We start from the raw sequence: 16,515 nt of genomic DNA, 5'->3' as shown, positions 1-16,515 counted from the left end.
GTTCCTGTAAACCTCTAACAAAAGAAGTGTTATTCTCTGTTCTGACAAGAAAGGGCAAGATCCCAAGGCTCAACTTTCTCCCTCCAAGGTCCAGGCCCTGGCTAAGAGAAGGACCCTGTGCAGGCTGGTTACCTTGCCCAGGAGCATTCATCCAGCACCCAGTCAGGGTCCTCCTGCCACTGCCCAGGCCAGGCTGAAGAGGCAGATCTCAGCTGGTGGTGCCCTCAGGGCCAGGTCCCCAGACCCTACCCAGCCGTCATCACTGAGGGAGCCAGGTGCCCAGGACTCAGCCACCCTCAGGCTTTTCATTTAAACTGGAGAGAAGTATTTATTTAGGATCAATAGGAATACAAATACAAATACCAATCAGGTGAATTCCCAGCTCACAACAATTGCTCCTCTTGGAGAATAGCCCCAACCACAGAGGTGGACCTGAAGCAATGATGTGCAATGTCCTTGCAACTTAACCCTGACATTTGGCCACCATCTAGGGGTAGATAACTGATCTAAGCTGGACCAATTTTTGAAATTTGCATGGAGAGACTGAAGCTGGGTAAAGCTGTTACCTTAAATAGCAGGGTCCATATACACCCATGGAGACCGCTGCCGCCGTTAGGTCACAGAAGCGGGGATAGGGGAGAGGTTCACTGCTGCTTCAAGGCCTGGGCCCGACCAGTGGGTGACTGTGGTGAGGGCTCTGGAGCTCTGCGGGACACAGGCTTCAGCCTGTCCCTGGGTCCCCAGCTCACTCGCCGGCCTGGAGGGCCCCGGGGAGAAGGCCGCCATCTCCCTCTCACCGCACTCTCTGCTGCGCAGACCACTGAGAGCTGATTGTTGGCAGAGCGGGACCTCTAACTGCCGCTCTCAGGGTCTCGTGCTTATGGTCAAGCGCTAATGGTTTCATGCCCACCTCACCCCTATTACCAAAGGAAGTTACTCAGTGGTATTCACCTGGCCAATGTGAGGCTTGGAGGGATCAAGACAGCTTCACTCACATATCTGGCACCATGGCAGGGATAACTAGACTGCTAGGCTTAGCTGGCTTTGTTGACCAGAACATGGTCTCTCCAGCATGGTGGGCTTCTCATATGGTGGTTCAAGTCTCTGAGAGCAAGTATCCAAGTAAATAAGACAGAAACCTCATGGTCTTTCATGACCTAGCCTCCGAAGTCAGAGTTTCATTTCTGCTGTGCTGTATAGGTCAAATAAACCCCTAGTCTACCCAGATTCAAGAGGAGGAGACGGAGACCCAATGTCTCAGTGGAAAAAGTGTCCAAGAATGTACAGTCATTTTTAAAAACCAACATAACAAATCTGTACTACAGAAAACGTTAAAGGAAGTTCTTCAGGCTGAAGTGAAATGATACCAGATGGAAACTTAGATATGTACAAAAGAATGAAAGGCACCAGAAATGGTAAATATGTGGGTAAATTAAAAGGACATTTTTAAATTGGACAAAAAATTATGTGCTATTTACAAAATAGAATACTTAACAGTAATAAGAATAATCTACATGGAACAACATGAATGAATCTCACAATGTCGAGAGAAAAAAGCTAAACCTGAAAAGTACACATTGTAGTATTCCATTTATATAATGTACAAAAACAGGCAACAACCAATCTATGCTCTTAAAAATCAAAAGAGTGGTAACTCATGGGACAGCAGGTAATGACAGGAATGCGAGTTTGGGTCACTGGTAATGTTCTGTTTCTTGATCAGGGAGCTGTTTAGATATGTATGGTGGTTTAAAAACATCTCCATAGATCCTTTGACACTCCTCCCATCAGAAAATGAAGACCAATTCCCTCTCTTTTAATATGGCTGGTCTTAGTGACTCACCTCTAGCAAACAGAATGCATTGGAACTGACAACATATGACTTCCAATGCTAGGTTAGAAAAGGCACTCGAATTTCCACCTGGCTCTCTTTCTTGGGTCATTCACCCTTGGTACCCAGTCACCATGCTTTGCGAAAGTCAAGGAGTCACATGTAAAGGCCTTGTGGAGGTATTCTAGTCACAAACATAGCTAAGTTTGCAGTCAACAGGTAGCATCAACAGACAAACATGTAAGTGAAGGAAACTTCTGATGATTCCAGCCCCCAGCCTTCCAATCATCCCAGCCAAGCCCTGACCGAACTGCAAATTCATAAGCAAAATAAATGTTATTTTAGGCCACTAAATTTAGGGGTGATTAGCTCTGCAAGTATATGTAACTAGAACATACAACCAGTATGCTTACTTTGTGAAAATTCATTAAGCTGCATAATTACAATGTAGTCGGTCCTCCATATGCATGGGTTCCACATTTGCAGATTCAGTCAACTGCAGATGAAAAATATTTTTTTTAAGTTCCAGAAAGTTCCAAGAAGAAAACATGAATTTGTTGCACATTGGCAACTATTTACATAGATTTAAATTGTATTAGGTATTATACGTAACCTAGATACGATTTAAAGTATGTAGGAGGATGTGAATAGGTTATATGCAAAGACTACTCCATTTTATTTAAGAAACTTGAGCATGCAATGATCTTGGTGTCCCCAGGGATGGAGGAGGGCCTGGAACCAATCCCCCATGGATACCAAGGGACAACTGTATACACTTTTCCGTACATATATTATACTTAGGTTTGAAATAAAAATCATATCATGGAAACAAGCTCAAGTTTCTCATCAAATTTTTAGATTTTATTGAGATGTTTTATATAAATTCAATATTTCATATCTCCCTAACACTTTGCCTTTTACTTACAATTACATAATATAAAGAAAAATAATGGATTTTTTTCACTGCATCCCATATAGACACCTCCTAATCTCCATCAGTTTATCCTTGCACACTGCCCAATTCTGATCATTTATCATGTGTAGATGTAAAAAAAGTTGGGAAGCACTGCTACAGGAGACATCTGCCCAGGACCTCTTCTTCTATAATATAGAGTCTCATTGTCCTTTGGGGAACTACCTCCCTTTGGGTGAATCAAGGTAGCTGAAACCTGATAATTGCTTAGCTTTTTAAAAAATCCTATTATACCTCACATTCTTCCAATAAATTTCTCATTTTATTTAAGTTAGCAATATTTAGTCTCTATTCTCTGGACAGTACGTACTGATACATAACTCCAGTGCTAGCACACTGTGATCTATACATAGTTGATGATGAACAAATAAAACACAAAATGTTTATAAAATGATATTGGACAACTGATTTTTGTCAAAGCACAAAGGCAACACAGTGGAAAAAGAATAGCCTTTTCAACAAATATTGCTGGAACTATTGGTTATCCATATGTAACAAATACGAACCAAAATGCCTCATACCATAAATAAAAGTTAACTCAAAATGCATCATAGACCTAAACATACAGCCTAAACTGTAAAACTTCTAGAAGAAAACAAAGGAAATGGCCTTTTTGAGTTAGGTTAGGCAAAGATTTCTTAGAAATGACACTAAAAGCATAATTCATAAAAGAATAAATTGGACTTTACTAAAATTTAAAACTTCTGCTCTTAAAAATACACTATTAAGAAAATGAAAAGACAAGCCACACACTGGGAGAAGACCTTTGCGAAGCATGTATCTGACAAAGAACTTGTATCCAGAATATATAAAGAACTCTGAAAATTTACAAAAACAAACAACCCAATTTTTAAAAAATGTAATGAAGATCTGAGCAGCCACTTCACCAAAAAAGATATGCAGATGGCAAATAAGCACATAAAAAGATGCTCAACATCATTAGTCATTAGGAAAATATAAATTGAAACCACAAGATAACATTATACATCTATTAGAATGGCTCAAATTACAAATGGCTGACTACACCAAGTGTCCATGAGGACATTTTATAAACATTTTATTTTATGGAGGAAATGGAACTCAAATATACTCCTGATGGGAATGTATTGTAAAATGGTACAACCACTCTGGGAAAAAATTTAGCAGTTTCTTAAAAAGTTAAACATACATCTACCTATGATTCAACCATTCCACTTCTAGATTTTTATCCAAGAGAAAAAGGAATTATATGTCCATACAAAGAATTGTACACAAATGTTCATGGCAACATTAATGGTAATAGCCCCAAACTAGACACAACCCAAATGTCCATCAACAGATGACAAACTGCAGTGCATCCATATAATGGAATATACTCATCAATAAAAAGGAATGAACTACTGGTAACAAAACAACATGGATGAACGTCAAGATAATGACACTAAGTAAAAGAAACCAGACCAGAAAAAATGTAATACATACTGTCTGATTCTATTTATGTAAAACTTTAGAAAAGACAAATGAATCTATAATGACAAAAAGTAAAATAGTGGCTGCTTAGGTGTGGGAGGCATGGAGGGATAAGAGAAATTACAAAGGCGCGTGAGGAAACTTGAGGATGATGGATTTATTCACTTGAATATAGTGATGTTTTCAAGGGGGTATACATATATAAAAACTTATCAATTTATACTCTTTAAATATGCTCCATATATTATGTCAATTATATCTCAATTAAGCTAAAAATACCTTCAGCTCAGCCATCAGATTTTGAAAGGAGCAGAAAGGATGCAGAATGGAAATCTTGGTTAAAAGTCTCAGTGAATTTTGTGAATTATCCAAGTATGCCAGGAATTCATGCTTCCTCTGCCTAGCTGAGCTTCAGCACAGTTTAAGGAGCCATCTCCCTGATATTCTCCAGAAATGGTGACAACCGTCATTATTGGGTCTGTTTTCTGTTAGAAAATGACCCAATCAGTATAAAATGAATTCTGTGTCTTGTGAGAGACTGTCAATTAAACATAAAATCCACACTTAAGAACATTTGTAAAGGGCTTTCTCCTTGCAAGATAATTTTAATATTGAGAGTGAACGTTTTGTATGTGAATTCCAATACAGACACACTCGTTATTTAATGCATTAGCACCTCAGTTTTCTCACCTGTGAAATGCCATAAGAAATAAGAAAAGCCAGGAAGCTAAAAAGAGCAGATTTTGCCAGATTTATTAATTCTTCCTTTTTGGGCAGAGCCTCTTCGTTCCCTCTCTGCTCTGAGAGGTGTCCATTTCTTCCCAACTCCACCGGCAGTAATTATCTTGAGTGAGTCAAGCTTCTCTCCCAGAAGATTCATCCCTCTATCACTAGACTCCTCAAGAGAGATCCAAGAGGAAGGTCCCTGCCATTGCCCTGGCTGGCCATTAAATTAGTCAAGAAGGTGTCCAAGACTCTGCTGTGACTGGGTACCACACTGATGTCTTGGGCTGGCCTTGAGCTCTGTGCATTGTGTATTCTGGAGGTTGAGCTTCACTTTCCAGACAATCATTTTTTGTTGCACGGCAGGATGGGGAGTATCTCAACAGCATCCCCATTCCTAATTGCAAGTGGAGATAGTTTTCCAGGATGGTCTGTGTTCTCCGGCCTTTGACTCTTTAAGGTCGGATACAAGAACTAGGACCCACAGAACAGGAAAAGTGGTTGTGTCCACAGACTGTAGCATTAAGAGGCTCTAGCTTCAATTTCCAGCTGTCAAAATGTGTGGGACTTTATCATCTCCAAAACTCAATTTTTTTTCATCTCTATAATGGGGCCAAAGCCATCTAATTTCTTTAATTGTTATTAACTTCCATTATAAATTACAGCAGACTGGCCAATTATTAACTTGAACACTAAAAATAGCATTTAACACACTAACTCAACTTTTTATTAAATATATACTTAAATGCTTGAATAATTATAACTTACGGAGAAAACAAAGCTTTCCTCTTCTGAGTTAAGAATTTGAAAAGACGAGACGTAGAAGCAAACCAAAATCAAGTCCTGAGACGATACAAGCCTCAAGAAGCCAAGCAGGTTTGCCAACAAAGTTCCGCCTCCGTGCAAACTCTACCCACTTCCGGCTGCCCCACCCACTTTCTAACACTGGAACACCGCCCCTCTCTGCGAGGTCCCGCCCCATGCACCTGATCCTGGTGTCCATTGGGCAAATACAAAAGCTGTATATACACCCAGCACACGCACTTTTGGCAGGGGCGTCTTCGCGCCTGCGCAGCAGCACCGTCAGGCTGCTGGGGACTGGGCGCTGGGGACTGGGGATTGGGGACTGGGGGCTGGGGGGAGGGGGGCGGAGGTCAGGCCGAATCTTCCTCCGTAATAAGAAGCTACGCGTCCCGCGGTCCTGGCTCCGTGGGTCCGGTCGGATCGGGCCTGGGCGCTGGAGCTGCTGTGGCTGCCGCCGCGGCGAGTGCGATGGAGGCTGTGCCGGGGCCCAGCGCTCACGCCGGGGGAGGCCGAAACTGCCGGAGGTTCTAGTAGATGAGGCGGCGGCGGCACGGACTCTCCATGAGCAAGCGGCGGCGGCGACGGGTGCGGGAGCACCGGCGGTTTTCGGTCCCCGGGGAGGTACGAAAAGTCGGCTTCCTGGTGGACGGAGACTGGCCGGTGTGAGAACGCTTTCCGTGGCCCGGCCCTCCCGCCCATTACCCGCAGTCCCAGGCGCTCATCGGGCCACTGCCTGGAGGCGGGCAGGGGACGCCCAGCCCTTTCACCGGCTCCAGATTCGGGAACCCGCCCGCCCTGCGCGGCCAGCCCTAAGTGCCAGGCCTTCCCCGGTGCTGCGGACCCTGGGCGGGGTGGGCGTGGCCGGAGTGCGGGGGGCGGAGGTGAGCGCCCACCGCGCGCCCAGCCAGTCCTTGCGCCCAGCCCGGAGCTGCTTCGAGCGGGAGCTCAGCGCCGTTTTCCAGATTATTTTGGGGCGCTGACTCGGGAGGGTACCCTTGGGACCCTCGAGCTGTTAGGGCGTCCGGCACTCAATGCCTTGGACAAATGGTCTGGTCCTCACGACCTGCGTGGAGTACAGCTTGTCACCCTTGGAAACGACTGCAGAAGAAATGTGTCATTTTGCCAAGGAAATAGAAGTCCAGGGAGTTTTCCAGATTTATTCAAACTGGGGGGCCTGTTGAGGCAAGGGAAAAAAGCCAGCAGAATACCTTCTCCAGGGCTTCTAAACGATGTTTTTGACGGTGTGACCAGAACTTAAGACAATTTTAAGTAAAGCTCTTTGCAGCCATTTTTCCATCTCTTTTAGCCGCTTTTTTTTTTTTGGTAATTTACTTTGTAACAAATCACCACGGTACAACAGAAGCTACACTGTCTTCTAATTCTTTGCATCCTCTCTTACCTCCTTTTTTTCCCCCCAGAAAAAGGCTAAAGAAATTAGTTTCATTTTATGTATGTGTATATTTTTTTAATATATATATATAATTGTAGTTTAATTCTCTTAGAGTGTAACTTGCTTTACAGAGCTATAGTTACTCATTTGGTCATGTATAAAAGATAAACTGGCAAAAAATACTACAGAAATTTACAGTTCCTTTCCAGTGCAACATTTAGGAATTTGAACTCGGGCTCTTAATTATGACCTTGCTACAGAGTTCTTTAAAATGTAACAGAAATCAGTCAAACCATGAAAAAAGTTATTTTCATTTTTAAAGTATTTAAATGCCTTGTGATTTTTTAAAAATATGCTCTGAAGCATTTCTTCTTCATTTAGAAGAAACTGAGTTTGTGTTTCCTAGGCTCTAAATTTTCCACTCTCTCTTATTCCTAAGTGGTTAACTAGAGCCCACATGTTAGCGACTATATATAAACATCTACACTTCAGGCTAAATATAGTGTTGAATATTTTAGAGTCCACAGTATCTTGCCTAAGTCAAAAATACTCTGTGTGTGTGGTAAAATTGAATTTTTAGTTTGCTAGTGTTACAAAATCGGTCTGAACTTAATTTTTCACACAAAACACATAGGTCTGCAACACTGAGTGTTGGATTCCTATTGTGCTTGGGAGGATGTGGCACTTGAAAAGACAATGAAAGTAAGACACTGACCTCAGTCACTAATTTCTCTGTTCCTATTCCTCAGATGCTTCCAGTTTTCATGAAAACGGAAGGATGAAACATATTGGAAAACCCTGTGATGTTTTTAGTTTAGATATGTGTTTGTCCCAAATAAAGTAAAGCAATTTTTCAATTCAGTTTCATTAGGACCTCATTCTTTAATTTTTTTCAATTTTGCTTTAGATAACATACATATGACACCAACATGTTTATTAGAATACTGTCAATGACATTAAAACCAAGTGCTTAGCTATCCTCAAGGTTGGGGGAACGATAGGTACCAGTTTAAATAGGGAGGACACCTCAGTTCATTCCCAAAACATGCAGAGAGGAATCAAGATAATTATCAAGTTCTGAATCAGCTCTTCCCAGCATGGCCTCTGTAGTTAAAATTATAGGATATCTAGCATGGTCCTAAATTTCAGGTAAAAATCCCAAAGTGCATAGAAATGATTTTTGTTTTAGCTGTGCTACTATTCAATTAAGTTCTCACAATTACTCTTCATATGTTGTCTTTCAAAGCCAGTTGGTCATTATTCTGTAGCCCAACAAAGAATTCCATTATCAATTTCATAAGTGGAACCACACATATTATCAAGAAAATGAAGTACCGCTTATATTTTGAGGGGAGGAAGAGGTTTACATTAGGAATACACCCAACCAAATTTAGACTGTATCTTTAAATAGTTTTATTTTTTTTTAGGATTTTTTTATTACAGGGTTTTCCTCTATGACTGATAAAATCTGCAATATAATTAATATAAAGTCCTATCAAATGACCATTCCGTACTTCAAGAAAAGGTTGCAGCTTCTTAAATGGTCTTTCCAGAGACCATGCAGGTTGCCAAAAAATGGCTCATAGCTTGTTTTAAATTTTTTTTTACATTGGGGGTCAAGCTAACCAAATTTAATTTGAATCTTTAGATACCTTTATTTTCATTTAAACATATCATGCATTTAAAATATAAAGTCAAATTTATGAGTACTGTCTTAAACTTTTAAAATGCAGGATGAAGACACTGTTTGAAGAGATCAAAGCATCAATTAAAAATAACTATAACCAAGATCGCTCATTTTGGAGACCTGTTCTTCCTTGGGGAGGTGTTTTTACTATCAAAGCTGGCCGCAAAGCAGTATCCTGTACACCACTCTATGTTGAAATAAGACTGAAAAATACCTGCACCATAGATGGATTCTTGATGTTATTGTATGTTATTCTCAATGAAAATGAAAATTTCCCCAGGGAACTCTCTCTTCATTTAGGTAGAGAGTTTATAGACTGTTTTCTTTATTTAATGGACACCTACAGCTTTACAACTGTGAAGCTACTTTGGATTTGGGACAAAATGGAAAAACAGCAATACAAATCTGAAGTTCATAAAGCTTCATTAATAATTGATTTGTTTGGGAATGAGCATGATAATTTTACAAAAAATCTTGAAAATCTCATGTCGACCATACAAGAGAGTTACTGTTCCAACTGGCGATGCCCAACTCGAGTGCAGGAAGATCAGCAGCGCACAATTAATATAAAGTAAGTTGCTCTAAAGTCTGTTTTGTCACCTTTAGCAAAAATAGTATACTTTTTTATAATGAATGATATATATAGAGAGATAGGGAGGGAGGTAGATAGATATAGTCAAAGTACTTCTTAAAGTACAGACCCGTGTAACAACTTACACATAAAGCAACCACGCAAATGCAAGACTTTATTAGGTCCCATGACAAAAATGTAACTCTTCTGTTACATCCAAACATCTCAGAATTTACTTTACAAAACCAGTTGATAACTATTTCACTTGCAAAGTAATGAACTATTCAGTATGCAAAATGTTTTCCTCTTGCTCAGAATTTACTAATATGACTGTGAAGATAACTAATTCCTTGTGTCACAAATTTAACCTCTTGAACAACACTTAATACTATATTGGGATGTTTCACTCTGAATGGATCTCTGTCAGGTAGGCTAGTTCTACATGAACAGGAAGATCGAAAGTACTCCATGTCATGGCCAGGGCATGATTAGAGACAGGAACCCCAAACTTGAAATGTTAATACCTGAAGAGGACCTGGATGTGAGGAATTTTTCATTGGCTAGGAAAGGTTCTGATAGCTTGCTGAGTATTTTGGGCTTTCGGAGAGAAGATAGACCTCCAAGCTGGTAAATGACAGGGAGGAAGGCCAAACTGGCAAGCCCTAGTGGAGTATTGGGAAACATTAATGCCCCCAGGGGACATGAACAAGAAAAGGGATAATTGCCAGTGGAAAAAAAAAAAAAAAACAGGACAGAAAAACAGACCCAAACACATTGCTGTCAGAAAGCCTACTTGGCCCTGTGGTCCAGGAAAACAGACCCAAACACATTGTTGTCAGAAAGTCTACTTGGCCCTGTGGTCCAGAAAAATAGAACCAAACACATTGTTGTCAGAAAGCCTACTTGGCCCTGTGGTCCAGAAAAACAGCCTAATAGATTTGCTCCCTTTTGGGAATGTATGTTACATACCTGAACTTACTAAATTCACATTTTCTGTATAGCATATTTAGTTTAATACTGTATTATAACATCATGCTACTTAGGGAAAGCGGAAGATACGTTATTTTTTTTAGGGTCTACCAATTAATGTCTCTCTTGTTCTGAAATACACTTTGTCCATCTTCCTGTATTGCTGATATGATGATGTTGGTTTTGAAATCTCCATCAGGAGAAAAAATTGTTACTCTAAATCATAATGGACTAAAAAAAGTGTTTCAGAAATTTGCCTTGTTTTTAAAAAACTAGTATCTTTTTATATGTATATCTTTTGAAACTATAATGAAATATTTACAATCCTATATTAATACTAGTATTTTATGATTCTCAATAAAATATTTTTCATTATACTCTATATAACTTTTTAAGTCTTTTGCCTGTTTTTTAATCCTATGTTTAAAACAACCTCTGAAGTATGTAGGAAAAAAATTTTTTTTAACAAATCAGGAAACTGAGGCCAACAATGGCTGTAACTTGCATTGAGTCAGGTAACTAAGCAGCTACTGTCCTAATTCTGGGTCCTGCTTTCTTCGTCAAGACCAGAATCCACTCTATTGAATCCTCTCAGAAATTTTTAAAGTAACGACTGCATGTTTCAGGATCAGTTTATAGAAAGATTTAATGTTTCTTGAAAGCTTCATGCATTGATGTTTATTAAGTTCAACTGGTTTCTATACTGTGTATAAGAAATACAAAGATGAATAACAGGTTATACTTTGATATGTGGTTTGCTAATAATGACCTGTAAAATTTGTTATCCTAATAATGTATTTACATGTAAAATATTGAAACAGTTCTTACATGCATTTTGCAATTGTTGTAGTCCTCCCCAAGAAATTCCACATGGAAACTTGATACGACTGGCTGTGGATGAGTTATTCTGTTCCAGGATTGAACTGTGTGAAGAGTGTGGGTGAGTGTATGATAGACATTTAAGATGAAAGTATTTGTACGTTTTTTATAAAGAAACCTGTACTGGTATGTTCTTTGATGTTAATATTTTATGAAATAGCAACTCATAATTAGAAAGCCTAATAGTTTTGGAATCTTAACACCTTCTAGTTTACTATGCCATTTTATGCTGTGTTGTCATTATCAATATCACTATATAGAATATAATACTACAGTTACTTGATGAATACAAAGCAAATACCTTTTCTTTTTTTCCCTACTGCTGAGTAGGTACAATAAAACCTTGGTTAACCGGAACCCAGCTAATCGGGACCCTCAATTAACTGGATTTTTTTCTGCACTCCTCATTTAGGAGAAAGAGGTAAATGACAACCAAAAAGTTCAACGTGGTTAAAAAAAAAAGAAAAGAGAAAGGAAATACAAAGGGGCAGAACATATTCATCCCAGTCTCAACAATTTTTATATCTACAGTATTGTGCAATGAGAATTAATATTTAGAAGGGTGATCCTATGGCCTAATTAATCACAAAAGAAGGAAAGAATAAAATACCTTCAGTTAATTGTACTTAAGTCCAAAAAGTGAACGAGTGTATTTTTGCAACAAATACTGAAACAAAATGGTTTTCTGGTAACTTAGTTTAGTCAGTGTTTTTTTAACCAAAATACTGTGCCCTGAGCATTCCGGTTAATCGAGATTTTACTGTATAATTGTGTTTGTTTTATTCTGATCCATATGCTTAATACCTGATACTACTAAGAAAACAGAATTTGCTTCATCCTAATGGCAAAAGGAAGCAAGTAGGGAATTTCATCCAGTCTAAAGAAGACTGTAAGAGTCATCTTATTCCCTCTCTGCCATTATTCCAGTTTGAAACCAGCCTAGAGAAAGAAAAATGTATTTACAAATAAAAACTTTTCTATCAGTCTAAAAGATACATGTTTTTATAAGCTTAGATAAACATAGCTAGCCTTTCCTGGAGTTTTAAAAGTATCATTTCCTATATAGAGAATCTCAAAGTTTATTAACTCTGGGAATTAGGCATATAAGGTATTAATATAGCCATACTGTTGATATATACCCATACCTAAAATAGATAATTATGCTTATTATGAAATTATGTAATAAAGGCAACCCAGAGTGATAAAAGGCAGCTTTGTCCCAAGTGTAGTAAAGTTCATGCCTATTTTCAATTTTAGGTGTGGTGGCTTAAGGGAATTTTCCCAGCGAGTATTCTGCCACGGGGCACCCCCTTTTGTTGTCTTAAATATGCAGCATTGGAAATCTGAAGATCTGGCATATGTACCCTATTACTTGGATTTATCTGATCACAAGTATGTGTTTTTTTTGTTTGTTTTTTAAAACTAGTAAAAAATAAATTTATTTCTATATTTTTCTGCTATTCTATCATGATTTTGAGTAGCCCTTAAGGGAAATACGTATTGTTGGAAAAGTCATAACTATCTCTAAATTTATGTAGCCTGGATAAGGTCAGAATCTACTGCAGGGAGTCATTGCTGTCAGTGTGCATAGTGGTTAGGTGCTTAGACTATGGAATACACTATGGAATAGCCCTACCTTACAAGCTATGTGACCTTGAGCCAGTAACAACCAGTTTACACGTCAGTTTTCTTATCTATTGAACAGAGATAACAGTATCTATCTGGTGCCATTATTGTAAGGCTTTAATAAGATAGCACATGTGAAGTGTTTAGTACCTGAGAGATAGTAAATAGTCAGTAAATTCTGGTTGGCTATTACTTGTATTTCAAGTCAAAGTAGTGTTTAGTATGAGGTCATCATTTAAACATAAAATGTTACTGTCATCATTAGATTAAGATATCTGCATACAAATTAGGACATACAGTGTTCTTTTAACTTTTTGCCTTAAAAATTTTCTTGTGTGTATTTTATATAACAGAACCATGCAGATTATGGGTTAATCTGTTAAAATATGCTTTTAAAAATTCTTAAATGATATCAATTTTTTAAATTCTTAAACATCTTTCTCCAAATTACCAATTATAATACATAATTTTTACAGATGGATATCTTTTACAGAGAATAGAATGCAAATAATCTCAGTTTTTTATTAGTTAAAAATTTAGGGAATGTTTTTCTCAAGAACAAAGTATTGTGATTTTCTGCTACACTTTGTCATTTAATTTGCAGGTATTTGTTAGAAGGTGCCACACTGTTTAACAAAGAGGAACATCATTATTCTGCAGCTTTTCAAATTGATGGACATTGGATGCACTATGATGGCCTCAGAAATGTGAACTTAATTTTGTTAAATAAACCCCCAGAGTTTCTCCTCTTGTCATCATTAGTTTATATTCGAGCAACAGAGAAATAAATATAGACTGATGCTAAATTAAATTGTTTTCCCTCCTGCCCATGCTCCCCCAGATGAAGGGCTTTTATTTTGTATATACTTGGTATCCAAGGAAATAGTTCAGCTATATTAGTTTCAGAGGTGTATGATCTAGTGTTTAGCCCCAGGTATATAGAGAATCTATGCAAAAATGTTTGTATTTCTTTTTTCTATATCCCAGGTTATTTTTATACAAGCATATTTTATGTTGAAATAAAATATATCTTGTAGCCTTTGTATATGTACCTCAAAGGTTTTTTACAGTTCTGTCTTTGAATCCAAGAAAATACTTCATCATTTGAATTATCAGTTTTTCTTTTTGGATATCCAAATAAAACCTGGGTATAAGTCAATTTTCAGTTTATATAAATTTAACAGTTCAAAATGTATCTGACTGTGTTTATTTGCCCTACCTCACTATAATCCAAAGTGCACTACTGGATCTAGTATGGATTTGAATGTACAACTTATAGATGGCTTAGTCTATTTTACCTGTTGATTTGCCTAATGTTCCTGCAACAGTTTTTTAAAATACTTTGGTGAGAATGTTTTTCTGGACTTCAGTTATTTTTTTGTAATGGTAAATTACTTTAACCACTTGTTAAAGTATTAAAAACCTACCAGTGGATTTTAACTTAACTAAGCTCCCAAACTTAAAGTTATTGTTACAGATAAATTATATAACTAATCTAAATGTTTAAATTAAATGTAATAGGAGTTCTCTAGTAAAAGTTTATTTTGCAGATAAGACAATTATAAAAAAAATGTTAGGCAAACTGTATGTTTACTAATGTTGGATGAATAATGGAAATGTACTTTAAATATGGATTTAAGAGAAAATGGGTGCCTGGGAATACAGTTGACCCTTGAACAACTCGGGGGCTGGGGCCCTGACCCCCCACGCGGTCAAAAATCCCCATGTAACTTTACAGTCATCCCTCCTTATCTGTGGTTCCACATCCTCGGATTCAAACAACCTCGGATCATGTAGTACTGTAGTACGTATTTATTGAAAGAAATACACGTATAAGTGGACCCACACAGTTCAAACCCATGTTGTTCAAAGGTCAACTGTATTTCTCTTCCTAGTAAGTCATATTGGCACAGAGGAAAAAAATACGTAAATTTTGGGGATAACATCTGTGTGCTCCCTTATAAGTAAATTGATAGCATGAGGCTTTCTTTGATTTGTAATATAAATCACCAGAAGTTTATAGTTATCAGAATATTATGTTTCTTTTCAAAGACCCTAAGATCTCTTTTCCTTTTGCAATTTAAAGGAAAAAAATAAGTAATGTTCTCAAGGGACAATACTTTTTGAAATCTGTCATCATTTATTTTAGTGTTTTCAATAATTAGTCCATCCTAGGTTTTGGGTTGAGATTGAGCGCAATATATTTGGAGATTTCTATACAGCAACACAGTTCACTGCCATATACCAAATTGCTAAGGTTTAATTCAATAAATTAAGTCTTGCATTGCATTGGTGCCATGTTGAGATAACTTACTGAAGAATGAATAAATGTGAGTGCAACGTTGATGAGGATGCCTTTTTATTCTGTGTAAGAAAGGAATGTTCATAGTATTTGCTCAAAAAGTGATCTATTTTATTAAAAAAATTCACCTCAGAGTTTATTTAAATTGTTCCCACATGTATTTAAATAGTATTTGATTTATAGTAAACTTTTCTGGGGACACCTTACTGCATGAATCAACTGCATGAATCAAAGTACACAAAAACACAAATATTAGCATATACATAAATGGTATCATTAACAAAATTATTCCTGATGCAGATTTATTCTTTTATAAATTGCACTTTATTTGGAATAATACTAGTTTGTCATGAAACAATGACTTACCTACCTCACAGGGTTGTTGTGAGGATTAAAATGTTTGTTAATATCTTGACTACCTTGAACATGCTAATAAAAAATATTTTTTCTACCTCTTTCATGTACAGGCAAGTCTCCTTGATTCTCTATTACTAATGACCTTTTCAGAGGTCATTAGCTACATATCAGTAATGGCCATATCAGTGGCCACCTGTTCAGACATTTCTTTCTACATATCATATCAGTAACGGAATTAATGTGTAATGAAATTTAAGTATGGCTTCTGGACCCCAGATGGTTAGGATTTAAGGATAATAGGTATTTTGCTGTTATGGTGGTAATTGAAGAAATTATTCCCTGCTGACCAAATAGTGAGTAGAAAAGGGATGAAAAAATATGAAGTAAACAAGATTATCACAAAATGTGAAGGTGAGGGTACGGAAGGTGAGGGTATTTTTATAACCTTAAACAGAGAAATCGGAATCCTGGGGGTGGGAATGGGCAAAAGATACGAGGGAATAATCAGAATATGTTTTTAATCAAAGTGCCACAAATCACAACTATACCTATGGGGAGAGCAGAAATGATTTTAAAACCCTCACCTCAATCAAAGGGAGAAAAAGAACAAACAAAGCAAATTTAAGGGGAAATGTCCAACATTTAAGAAGTCTCCAACCTCTCTTCAGCCAAAGAAGCTTTACCCACCCGCCACCCAAAACTTAACAAATAATCTTAGATTTATCTTTCAAAGTAGCTTTTCATTATTAGGGTTGACTTAACGTCTGAGGCATTGTCACTGGATTGGATCCAATCAAAGAGAAAGAGGAACAAAGATCACTACCACAGGCATGCTTACTAGGGTGAATCCTAGGTTCTATTTCATTCTTAAGAGTATGAGCAAACAACTAAGCTATATAAGCAGATGACTACTGTGACACATAAAAAGCTGTACGTATTGAGCATATATCAACA

At 37.7% G+C, this 16,515-nt stretch overlaps 1 protein-coding gene across 4 annotated transcripts; it reads left to right on the top strand.

Annotated features, from left to right (window-relative positions):
* The first annotated feature begins 6,261 nt into the window (after positions 1 to 6,261).
* Positions 6,262 to 15,659, top strand: DORIP1 (dopamine receptor interacting protein 1). 4 transcript variants are annotated; one of them, XM_019923973.3, is made up of 5 exons: positions 6,262 to 6,401; positions 7,920 to 9,428; positions 11,248 to 11,337; positions 12,534 to 12,668; positions 13,507 to 15,659. In XM_019923973.3, the coding sequence occupies exons 2-5, from the start codon at positions 8,905 to 8,907 to the stop codon at positions 13,688 to 13,690; spliced, it is 933 nt and encodes a 310-aa protein (XP_019779532.1). In that variant the 5' UTR covers positions 6,262 to 6,401; positions 7,920 to 8,904; the 3' UTR covers positions 13,691 to 15,659. The 4 variants fall into 4 exon arrangements, with proteins under 4 accessions (XP_019779532.1, XP_004313652.1, XP_073656625.1 ...); XM_004313604.4 differs by having other exon boundaries at positions 6,263 to 6,401; positions 8,904 to 9,428; XM_073800524.1 differs by lacking the exon at positions 6,262 to 6,401 and adding an exon at positions 7,127 to 7,229 and having other exon boundaries at positions 8,904 to 9,428.
* Positions 15,660 to 16,515: the final 856 nt, after the last annotated feature.

This window comes from Tursiops truncatus, chromosome 2, assembly GCF_011762595.2.
Source record: "Tursiops truncatus isolate mTurTru1 chromosome 2, mTurTru1.mat.Y, whole genome shotgun sequence".
Lineage (NCBI taxonomy): Eukaryota > Metazoa > Chordata > Mammalia > Artiodactyla > Delphinidae > Tursiops > Tursiops truncatus.
This window is presented reverse-complemented; position numbering and strand designations above follow the sequence as displayed.

What these genes read in the sequence shown, in the direction of transcription:
- DORIP1 (XM_073800524.1), top strand. An exon ending in CAGCGCACAATTAATATAAA is followed by an intron (nt 9,429 to 11,247) that starts GTAAGTTGCTCT and finishes CAATTGTTGTAG; the next exon opens with TCCTCCCCAAGAAATTCCAC. An exon ending in GAACTGTGTGAAGAGTGTGG is followed by an intron (nt 11,338 to 12,533) that starts GTGAGTGTATGA and finishes TTTCAATTTTAG; the next exon opens with GTGTGGTGGCTTAAGGGAAT.